Genomic DNA, 12,134 nt, shown 5'->3' on the forward strand with positions numbered 1-12,134 from the left:
ATTTATTAAAATTTCATAAGTATTATTTAACTTTTGAATTGCCTGATTTATTACTACAAAATCAATGCTAAGCAGCGTCTTTTTGACATATTTGTTCACATTTAAAAAAATGAAAAATTTTACTAAAGCTTATAGAATTGTATCATAAGCCTTACTTCCTTTGGAATCAACGACTTATATAATATACATGTAAGAAGTATTGATGGGTCATGGAAAAATACTCTAGTTCTATTGTTAAAGAAATAGAAATTACCGGATCTACTATTGCAAAATTTATGAACCTCTCGGCTTAATGATGACTATAAAATACATATGCAAGATAAAACTAAAAGTTCTAATGCAAAAGAAATCTCTCACTCACTCACCCATCTTCTCTCTCAATCTCACCCACTCACTCATTTACTCAGGAATCTTCTATCTCTCATTCTCACTCACCCACCTTGACTCACGTATCTCTCTCTCACTCATACCCCGTCGCGCTCATCACTTACTACCTCTCATTCTCACCCACTCATTCTCACCCACTCATTCTCACCCACTCATTCTCACCCACTCATTTCTCTCTCTCTCTCTCTCTCTCTCTCTCTCTCTCTCTCTCACTCCGTTGCGCTCACTCATTTGCTACCTCTCATTCTCATCTACTCACTTAATATCTCTCACTCATTCACTCACCCACCTTCTCTCTCTCTCTCACCTTTTCTTTCTCTCTCACTCACTTTCTCTTTCTATCACACTCACTTGCTATCTCTCTCTGTCTCTTTCTTTCTTTACTCTCATTCACCCACTTACTATCATTTTTGCTCACACTCACACTCTCTCTCTTTCTTTCAGTCTCTCTCTCTCTCCCTTCCACTACCCTCCTCTTCCACTCCCGCCTTTTTCCTTCCTTCCCCTCCCCCCAAATTGTGTTCCATTTGTTTCCTTTATAATTCTGACTTCTTGAATTTTTTACAGTTCGGATTATTGGAATGTTCTGTGTACAGAAATTCGGATTAGAAAGAGAGCACTGTATTCTTTATTAGTAAGAATATGTGTGTGTATTGGTGGAAACTGGTCTTACTCTATATGTACTGTACATACTGCCTACAAAATAAAAAATATATGTATAGTTCGTTAGTTAAACATTTGATTTAGTCAGTTTTTGGTTGCTTTTTCTCTTAAGATTTGAAGAAACTTCACCCATCAAAGGCAGTAATGTACGGATGTTAGTCAGTCACCAGATAGAATGTGCGTACGTATGAACTGGAAAAGTTCATTGCTCCCCCATGTTCGATCTGTTCCTCTATTGATTAATATAAAAGAATTTCTCCCATATACTCCCTAAAAGTCTTTATAAACTGCCCTCGAAACGGAAGATCATCTATGTCCATCAACTGTATGTGCTCTTTATTACTATTAAACATGGTTGAAAATGACCCCTTATTTATTTTAAAAACGTTAAAACAACCTGTTCCAAAACGAACTTGAACTTAGTGAACTGTGTAAAATCGTGTTGATTACATATTTTGTTCAGCCGAGTCAGTTATCGATGAAGTTCGATTAGTCATTACTTAACTCTCTTAACTCTAATATTACTGCATAAGCTGCTGGATAGTCTCAAATGTCAATCCCCACCCGGTGCTTTTACTACGAATTCTTATCTCAAAACGTCAATACTTGTTCCTTTGTAGAAAGTTAGGAACAATATGCCTTTATATTTGGCACTTTTCGTTTATTTTTTATTTGATTGTTAGAGATCTTTTGAACTTAAGCACCATGCTTAAGTCAAAAGTTTTAGCTTGATTTTTTTTCTTTTTTTAATACCTGGTGTGTGCTCTATTGGAAAATCGGGCACCAATAATTTTTATTACATAGAATGATTCTCAAATACATCTTTTTCATCTGTCGGTCTCTTTGAAGTGAAACAAAATGGTTTAATTTTAAAGACCTATTGAACTTAAGCACTATGCTTAAGTCAAAGGTTTTAGCTTTTTTTAAAGCTTTTTTTTAAATAGCTGGTGTGTTCTCTATTGGACAATCGGGCACCAATACTTTTTATTCGGTCTAAACAAAATGGTTTAATTTTAAAGTTATATTGAACTTAAGCACGTCCCTTAAGTCAAAAGTTTTAGCTTAACAAAATGGTTGAATTTTAGAGATCTGTTGAACTTAAGTAATTCGTTCTTTCACGTTTCATTTCATAACTAGAAACTCAGAGACTTTCAATTCATTGATATTCTCAGTTTTTACGTTGTCTGGACGGGCATTGAATACATTATGTGAATTTCTTTGTAAGTTCGCGATTTATAGGCAAGTCTATGGCCCCACAAGCTCGAAATGGAAACGGATGCAATCTCTATGCTGCAAATTATTTGACAGACAGATTTTATAATATTGTGACGTTCTTGTCTAAAGGTCGGGAAATGCAATACACAAATGGAATTACAATAATATATAATGAAGTAATTTAACTGACTGGATTGGTCTTACCTCATTTTCCTTTCCCTGTGAAACCAAAGTAATTGGACTACTAGGATATACTGCCATTTTTTTACAATATTTTTTTCGTTGAATACGGGAAAGAGTTACTATCAGTGGTGTAAAATTCCCTTCTGCTTTTCATCCTACAGAGGTCCAGCCCATCGACTTTTCCTTTAAAAAGCAATCCTCTTCCTAACGTATCTTTGTAATGTTGTCTAAGGACTACTCACTTTCCCTTATGAAGACGATCCCAAAGCGTAAGGCCACTTTCAGGCAAGGCGGTTTGGTTGATTGAACTAAGTAACATGGAACTAATTGACTGCCCTGGGCTGGTTTCACACCAGGCGAATTGTTGATTCTGTTTCTCTTCTCACCGAGAGATCAGGAGCCCGAGGAAGCACTTCTTGTGCTTATTTTTCAGCAAGCAGAGAAGCAAAAACTGGGAAACATTCGAAAACTCACTCTTTTTAATTTTGTTGCTATACTCCTTACATTTCAAGTCCCATATCAAGGGACTAACACAGATTTCTTCGATGAACTGTCCCCCATTGAAACTTGTAATGATAACGCTTTCTGTGGTGAACTCAGTTGACTCAACTAGGCGACTGATGTGAAGAACAATTAGCGAACCTGTCTGGACGAGTTGACTGCTGTGAAGTTGGTTCGGGCAATTTCCAGTCAATATGTGTCATCTGGGTTTGCTGTGGAAGCTCAAGAGCATCAGTCTCTTGACCTTTCCTCATCCTCCGATTATACCTGACAGACTGCTTGTTTCAGGTCAGCTAGGGGGCATCCATCTCTGGCTATTCTGTTAAGGCTGGAGTCCAGCAGGGTCATATACTTGGTCTCATAACTGATTCCCAAACCCATCACAACACTTTTGCAGATGAAACTACTTATACTCTCCAATAAATATCCGATCCTCTTATAACACTTCCTACAGGCTCCAGTTATTGCTGAAAAGGAGGCAAATAAATATTTATTTTATTGTATTATCCATGGTTCTTGGATGAAGCGTGTTAAAAAATCAAAGAAATCCATGTTTCAGGCTATTGGCCCATTTTCTGCCAAATTGAGCAAATTCCTGTTTACCACCTCATGAACCAATGGACATTTCTTCTGACAGAAAGAAGACTAAGCTGGAATTGCCCCATTTTGGATGCTGAAGATGGGCCAATAACCCTAAATGTCCAAAAAATAAAAACGTCACCGTGGATTTCTTGATTTTTTTTTTAATACCCTTCAAATAAATGACAAGAGCCATCTAATCCTCTTCCTACAGTTAACCACTACCTTGCACATCAATAAAGGCACAACAAACGACTGATATACAAGACGATCCAGATTTACCAATCCAAAATCTTCCGAAAAATATAAAACCTTCCTTTCTACATATCCAATCATACAAAATTCAGCAAATCCCTTTCGTTACACCCCAATCCCTTAGTTTTCAACTTAGCATCACGTTCTATCTGCAATAATCGCTAGAAAGTTGAAGTGCAAGTGGTCTTGCGATCTGGAGGGCAGTAAGACATAGTCGCTAATAGAAGGGTCCCCACTAATTGATTCTTCGCATCCCAGTGCTAGATTGTTTTTATATTTTTAAATTTGTTACTTTTTTTATTTCTTCATAGAATAGATAATTAATTCTTGCGTTTTGTTTTGTTTTACAGACCAGTCACCTCCGAGAATTGTAAAGCAACCTCCATCAGATGAGCTTTTATTTCAGGTCTATGCCCAACAAGGGATGATAAATGAAAAACCATTTTTGATCGAGTGTGAAGCTGAAGGTGAACCTGCACCTAGGTGAGTAAGACGCCTGAACAAATTACTATGATTAAAATAAACGTTTTTTCCTAGAAATTGTTGATATAAATTAATACCGTTACAATTAAAGACCCTTAATCAAGGGTTAATTGCTGATGGAAACTAAACCTCTTTGTAAATTTCAAAATTAATATAACTTATTAATAAAATATCGGTATATTATTTTTTATTGAAGACAAATAATTGTTTTTAGCAAAAATAAAAGTTTATCGAATACATCAAAAGAAAGAGCTCCAATATGAAAAATAATATTGAAATCAACTTCTTAACTAACCCCTTAATTAGTTAACCCTTAATTAGTTAATAAAAATCAAATATTTAGCGTATCGATTGTAAAACCTATTAATCCTTACACTCATTCCCGATTTCGCAGGCAAAATAATCAAACGAGGAGAAATAGCTCCGATATGAAAAATAATATTTAAATCAACCTCTTTGTAAATTTCAGAATTAATGAAGGAAATATTTTGACAACAAAATACAATCTATCATTCATTTGTCTTCTTTTTTTTTTTAATATGAACAAGCTGAAGTAATTTTTAAAATTAAATTCTCTAATTAATTACCTTACTATCCAGGTATCGTTGGGTTAAGAATGGAAAAAATTTCGACTGGCAATCATACGATGATAGAATATCACAGCAACCCGGACGAGGAACATTAGTTATAAGTTCCCCAAGAGATGAAGATCTAGGTACGTTTTGAAAATAAAATGATTAACTTTTGTTATATTTATTTTATGGTTAAATTTCACACAGGTCAATATCAATGTTTTGCCACAAATGACTGGGGGACTGCAACATCGAATTCCGTTTTTGTACGAAAAGCCGAGTTAAACTCCTTTAAAGACCAAGGAGAACTAACGGCAGTTGCGGTTGAAGGGGATCCTTTCAAATTAACATGCCAACCGCCAGATGGTTGGCCAAAACCTAATGTGTATTGGCTTTTACAGGTTTGTACATTTACAATAAATAATTTGTATTCATACAAATCATGAATGTAATTTTCTAGACTAGCGATGGTGGTATAAAAAGTATAAACAATTCAAGAATGACTGTAGACCCAGAAGGCAACCTGTGGTTTACAAATGTAACTCGTACGGATGCGAGCGAGGATTTTGCATATGCATGCGCAGCAACATCGTTATACAGGTATGCATTACATAATATAATTTTGAGATTGCATTTCCTTTATTATTTTGTTTTAATTAATAACAGAAACGAATATAAACTTGGCAACCGTGTTCTGTTAAAAGTGGAATTCAGTTCCGCAAAACCTGGAAAATTTATGCACGAACCTATTCAACAATATGTTACAAGAAAAAATGAAGTCGCTATAAGAGGATCTAAAGTGGAACTTTATTGTATATTTGGCGGAACGTAAGTAAAATTAATAGTTTGTAAAATGAGTGATTTATTTTATTTTATTTATTTATTTTTTTTAAATCGTGCTTTGACATTGTAGGCCTTTACCAAATATTTTATGGTTCAAGAATGGCGATCCTGTAGCATTATCTGAAAGACTAACACAAGGCAATTTTGGTAAAAGTTTAGTTATAAAACATGTTGAAAAGGAAGACGAAGGAGCCTACATGTGTGAAGCGAGCAATGGTGTTGGCCCTGCAAAATCCTACAGCATCAATCTGCGAGTATTGGGTAATTAAACAATTATTGTACATAAGTAATTGACCAAAAAATAAAAAAATAATTGGCAGCGCACATTTAATCAGTTCATGGAATTTATTTCAGCTGCACCTTACTTCACCGTAGAACCAGAAATAGTCAATGCTGCAGAGGATGAAACTGTTGAGATAAGATGTGAAGCTTCAGGAGATCCGGAACCCGAAATAAAATGGATTCATAATGGTTTACCGATCGTTCAAGCACAACCAAATCCAAGGAGATCAGTCACACAAAATTCAATAAAAATTGAAAGACTGAATAAGAAAGACACAGGGAATTATGGTTGTAACGCCACCAACAGCATTGGATATGTATACAAGGATGTTTACATCAATGTACTAGGTATTCATTCAATTTTTTTTTTAATGTTAACATTTTAACTGCAGCAAAATGTTAAGGTTTGAATGGCAAAGTTACAAACTTTCTAGCTTATAAATTACATCCTGATTCTTTGCTCTGTCTAGAGAAAAGATTTTTTTTTTTATAAACAAATAAATTACTTTAAGCAATATTTAAACTAAAAGATATGAGAAAAATGTCATAAAACAAAATATTTATGAGCGCATAGTTGTTTGAGCAGGGAACACACTTATCCGACGCAACGCTATGCGACGCTACCCGATGCAAATCCAATGTCCAATTTTCCATAAGATTGTATGACCCCTGTGCACATGCGATGCAACCAAGTTCCCTATTGTCCAGATTTTCGTCGTGTAGCATCGAGTACAGTCAAAGACAAAAGAACCGGACACTCATTATTCAAACTATATGTATTATTGTCATTATATTAATTACTACATACTTATTTTAACATAAGCCAAATTAAATGAGGTCAAAAGTTCATGAGTTTTTATTTTTAAAAATTAATTTTAATGGTTTGGCAGAAAATTGATCAAAACACCGGAATACCATTAATTGATAGAATGAATTTAACTTAATTAATTAACTTTAATTTAATTTTATTACATGGTTTTGCTCATAAAATTTAACTAACAATTTATTTCATGTTGTTAATTATGTAATTATGATGTTTAGGCAGCACATCTATCAGTGGAATACCTTATCTGACATAACAAATTTAAGCTCATAAAAATTTAACTAACAATTTATTGTATGGTTTTGCTCATAAAATTACACAATTTTCGTCGAGTAGCGTCAGATCTGGACACTTATATTTTTGTAGTTTATTTTAAACTATGTATATGTAATTTTGTCGTAACATTAATTACAACATGCTTATTTTAATGTAAACCAAATTAAACGAGATCAAAAATTTGTGAGTTTTTATATAAATTTAATTATGATGGTTTGGCAGAAAATTTATCAAAACACCGGAATAACTTTATTTAAAACAATTAAATTTAATTAACAATTTATTACATGATTTTGCTCAAAATAAGGCATTAAGAACAAAAGAGGCATTGCGATTGTGATAAACGCTGTGTGACTGTACGTGGCGTGCAATTGATGTCGCATAGATGTGCACACCCTACTAAAACGAGACAAGGTGTCGGGTCACATTGCGTAGCATTGCGTTGGGTGTGTTCCCCGCTTTAGCCTTTTAATAAGTTAGTTATGGCGTCGATTTGTAAAGACCTCCTGAAATACAAACAATTTTTTTTTTAGTTTTGAAATCTATTTAGGCTCATAAATTACCCTTAACATTTTGCTAAAAAAAATTGTCTTTTTAAATTTTTCTGGAATGATGTCTGTAAGGGGGAAGATAAGTTTTGGCAAACCAGCGATAAAAATAGTTTTACAATTGTTTTATTTTATTTTTTCAAAAATCGCATTTTAAAAAAAAAATTAAAAAGGTCCAATTGAAAAATGGTCTTCACAGTACTTTTGACAAGAGAGGACTGCGGTAGCCAAATGGTTAAAGCGCCAGACTCTCCACTAGTAGATCCTGCAATTGTGAGTTCAATTCCCACCATCACCTCTGGATTTTTCTAATGTATAAAAGGGGAGCAGTAGCTGCAATGAAAGCACTCCTCAATGAAAGGAAGGTCCGGTGAGATCGGGTCTCAGAGACCCTGAATTTGATACCAACCCCTTCGAAAATAAGTTTCTTCTATGGAACACCAGCACACCGAGGCTCAATTTAAATTTGACAAAGTGATACCAAATCAACTCAATTCAAAAATTAGTTCTAACACCCTACATACAACAACCTTTAAAATGCTGAGGTTTTCTAGAAAAGGAATGTCGTTCTGGAATGACGTTCTGATGTGGGAAAGGGTCTATTGCGTCATTCCAGAATGATGCCCATAATGAACTTGTCAAAAATATCAAAAATAAAATAAAATAAATAAATGCATCTACATAAAATAAATAAATAAATGCTGGGGCTTGTCCCAGGTCCAAATGAAGGGCTGCTGGTTTCATACCCTACACACTTACAAATGGGCTTTTATTTCAAAAACACTGACACCCTGAGGGTTGACATGTATATATATTGTAATATAGTAGGTTACTTAGTTTTTAATATAGTTATATAACTATACTGGCTTTAAAATAATAATAATAATAAAGAAAGTTGTATTTAATTTTCTCCAGCTCTTGCTCCTGAGATATTGGAATCTCCCGCTGACATGGAAGTAGTAAATGGAAAACCAGTAACACTTACGTGCAGAGTATTTGGTGCCCCTAAACCTGAAGTAAAATGGGTAAGACAAGGATCAGAACTGACTGGTGGTCGATTTAATATTTTAAGCGAAGGAGATTTATTAATCAAGTATGCCCGATTTATTATTTTCACTATATTTAATCATAAAATGTTTAATATATTGTCTGTTTCTGACATACAGGGAAGTCAACTTTTTAGATGCCGGTGATTATACATGTTTTGCCACAAATAAATTTGGAACGGCCGAAAAGAAAGCTAGCTTAGTAGTCAGAGGTGATTTTACAACGCCAGTATTTAATAAACGGATTAAACTTCATTGTCAAAATTGTTGCTTTTAGAACATACTCGTATAACCGATGAACCGACTGACTTCGAAGTTGCAGCTGGCTCTACAGCGACCTTCCGTTGTAGTGCTGTTTCAGACAGTTCGTTAAACCTCACTATAAATTGGCTGAATAGCAATCAACTGATAGATTTTGAAGCTGAACCGAGATTTGTTAAATCCAACGATTTTTCTTTGACGATTACTAAAACAAATGAATTGGATTCAGGAGTGTATACATGTGTTGCATCCACATCGCTAGATGAAGTTAGAGCTCATGCAACATTAACAGTACAAGGTCAGTTTAGGGTGTTTAATGATAATTTTATTCTGTGAACTTTTGTTTAAGCCTGTATTTTATTTTTAATAGATGTTCCCAATTCTCCCGATCTTGTGGGTATCAGGTGTAATAAAATGGAAGCAAATATCGAGTGGAAGCCGATGGGCGATAATCGATCTCCAATTTTACGATATATTATCGAATACAATACAACATTCACCCCAGACGTATGGGAAAAGGCTTACGAAAATGTTCCATCAACAGATAAAACATACAAAGTATTAGTTATTTTTAAAAAATAATTTTATGTCGTTGGTAAATTAATTTTTAGTTTTAAAATAAACATGTTTTTAGGTTATAATGAGTCCTTGGGCTAATTACACGTTTAGAGTTTTAGCAGTGAATAAAATCGGAGCTTCCTTACCTTCCTCGCATTCCCAAGTTTGTACAACAGAACCCGATGTGCCCTATAAAAATCCAGATAACGTAGAAGGAAAAGGAACTGAACCTAATAATATGGTTATTACTTGGACAGTAAGTTAATTCTTATTTGTAGGATTTATTACCCAACTATGACGCATCTTTATTTTGTTCTGTCTTTCAGGCAATGCCACAGATTGAACACAACGCTCCCAGATTCCAGTACAGGGTTTCCTGGAAGAAAGAAAATACAAGCGAGGAATGGATATCTCAAGAAGTATTAGATTGGGAACAAAATTCACTTCTCGTCCCTAATCTTCCGACTTTCCATCCGTATCTTATAAAAGTGATAGCGATAAATGAGAAAGGAGAATCTAATACATCTCCGAGGCTGGTAACAGGGTACTCAGGAGAAGATGGTATGGATTTTTTTTTTCTTTCATTTTTCTTCCAGTTGCATAAATGTTCAAAAAAATTGTTTCTTTTTACAGTACCACTCGAGGCGCCTGGAAATTTCACAGTTATCAATGTGACATCGAGCACAGATGCAGTGTTGAGTTGGAATCACGTCGATCCAAATTCAGTACAAGGCCACTTTAAAGGATACAAGGTAGCTTCAACTTTACAGTTTTCGGTTTATCTGTTTTTTTACAAAATTTCAACTTTTTCCCCTTATAAAATAGATTCAAACATGGACTGAAAAAGAAGGAGAGGCTAATTTAAGGGAACATTTTATCGAAGGACATGTTAACAGAGCTATTGTAAATAAATTTGTACCAAATTCGAAAAATTTTGCAAGGGTGCTTGTTTATAATTCAAGATACAATGGACCACCAAGTGAAACAATTGTTGTCAACACACCGGAAGGAGGCAAGTTTTACTTATTAAAAATGCGATCTTTTTTATTCAAATTTTCTACCTTTTTCCCTATTTTTCTTACTACAATTCCTTATCAATTTATAAGTGTTGTCTTCAATCACCATTATGACAACATGCATTACATTTCATTTACTATCTTCTTCTATCACGATAGTTTATTTGTTGTTTATAAAGAAAATGTATTTTGTAAACTGTAAGATGTTTTTAGAAGCATGTTTAATGTAGTTGATTATAGTTCCAGGAACGGTCCAGTTTGTCGAGGCTATACCAATGGGTTCTTCTGCTTTGCTTCTCATCTGGAAAAAGCCTGAACAGACAAATGGTGTACTTACAGGATACAAGGTAGATAATATATTTTGAGCTTGATCCAAACAATTTCTATGTACCTATTTTTATTCAGTTAGATCAATTTATCGAACAAACTTATAAGAATTTTAAATTTTTAATGAGCTTTTTGTAAGGATGAACATCTGGGTTTAAACAAATGGCTGTTCATCAGAAGCTTTCTGGCTTATAGTACTTTCCTATTTCCTTAGATTAGTGCAGTCGATTCGATCCTTCCCCCAAGAGTTTAAGGTTAGGCTGCTTAGGTTGACCAGATGACCTTCATTTCCTGAATATTCATCAGTTAAAATATCTGGATCAGGAGGAGCAATGTAGGTCTATCTACTCCATTATTTTCCTCAAAAAACAATATGTTGAGGGCTTCTTGTACTGACAAATTAGGTCCAAGTAAGGATTGCAAGTGTCTAAAATAATTTATAAACAATTGTAAATACGCTAGGAAGTGAAATATTTCATAAAAACCTATTATAAAACTGAAATCAAATTAACTAAGTAAAAAAATAAATAAATATTTATTTAGAAATCGTGAGATGCGGTCTAGTGTGATGTAGGTTTCAGAAAAACATTTTCTTTATCATGCCAACGTTTCGATCTTTATTGAGATCATCTTCAGGGCCTGGGATTTACAAACATTGTTTTTCATATTACAATTACATTTTGGAGTGGAAAAGTGAATTTATACAATGCAAAATATATTTTATATATTCAATTTTTTTGCTTGGGTTTTTTGCAATCATAGATATGTTACTTTACTCTCTTATCCAGATATTGGGATGTAAGACGACGTAAGTTGCCGGACAGTTAAAAAATGATTTTGTAGATTACGTCAGATTTATTTGTTATTGGGTTGGAAACTTTAATTTTGGAAAAAAGCGTTTGAGTCGTTTTATAATTTTTGAAAGCTATTTTGAAGTTATCGGACGAGAGAAATGTGTTTATTTATGCGATAGGCCGTGAATGAATGGCATGGAAATGTATGTTGGTTTGTTTCTATTTGATATATTTGATGTAGTATTATTAGTACTAGTGGATGGTGTTAGTGTTGAGTTGTAGTTGTTGATTATTCTGTTAATTATGTGTTTAGGGTAGAGATCGTTATGGAGGATCTGTTTGTATATCTTTATGTTTTTGTGGTGAAAGGATTCATGGCTTAAGGTAATCATTCTGTGAAGTAACCCTTTGGCCGTGTTTATTATTGTATGAAGGGGATGGTGAGATGTAAAGTTGAGGTAGCGATCTGTATTTCTTGGTTTATGATACCAATCTGTGATTAATGTCCCATCTGGTTGTTTT

General features: G+C 34.1%; 1 protein-coding gene across 3 annotated transcripts in view; it reads left to right on the top strand.

Annotated features, from left to right (window-relative positions):
• LOC106671712 (neuroglian) overlaps positions 1 to 12,134 on the top strand; it is a 38,161-nt gene that overhangs the window by 18,217 nt on the left and 7,810 nt on the right. For all 3 annotated transcript variants that reach the window (XM_014402648.2, XM_014402653.2, XM_014402656.2), the window contains exons 2-17: positions 4,134 to 4,266; positions 4,866 to 4,981; positions 5,046 to 5,239; positions 5,299 to 5,438; positions 5,505 to 5,666; positions 5,752 to 5,942; positions 6,036 to 6,311; positions 8,526 to 8,703; positions 8,777 to 8,868; positions 8,934 to 9,215; positions 9,288 to 9,475; positions 9,552 to 9,731; positions 9,802 to 10,036; positions 10,109 to 10,227; positions 10,301 to 10,487; positions 10,732 to 10,838. In XM_014402648.2, the coding sequence (XP_014258134.1) occupies positions 4,134 to 4,266; positions 4,866 to 4,981; positions 5,046 to 5,239; positions 5,299 to 5,438; positions 5,505 to 5,666; positions 5,752 to 5,942; positions 6,036 to 6,311; positions 8,526 to 8,703; positions 8,777 to 8,868; positions 8,934 to 9,215; positions 9,288 to 9,475; positions 9,552 to 9,731; positions 9,802 to 10,036; positions 10,109 to 10,227; positions 10,301 to 10,487; positions 10,732 to 10,838 (2,780 nt within the window). The remainder of the gene's footprint in view (positions 1 to 4,133; positions 4,267 to 4,865; positions 4,982 to 5,045; positions 5,240 to 5,298; positions 5,439 to 5,504; positions 5,667 to 5,751; positions 5,943 to 6,035; positions 6,312 to 8,525; positions 8,704 to 8,776; positions 8,869 to 8,933; positions 9,216 to 9,287; positions 9,476 to 9,551; positions 9,732 to 9,801; positions 10,037 to 10,108; positions 10,228 to 10,300; positions 10,488 to 10,731; positions 10,839 to 12,134) is intronic.

This window comes from Cimex lectularius, unplaced genomic scaffold, assembly GCF_000648675.2.
Source record: "Cimex lectularius strain Harlan isolate CLEC.00 unplaced genomic scaffold, Clec_2.1 scaffold313, whole genome shotgun sequence".
Taxonomy (NCBI): domain Eukaryota; kingdom Metazoa; phylum Arthropoda; class Insecta; order Hemiptera; family Cimicidae; genus Cimex; species Cimex lectularius.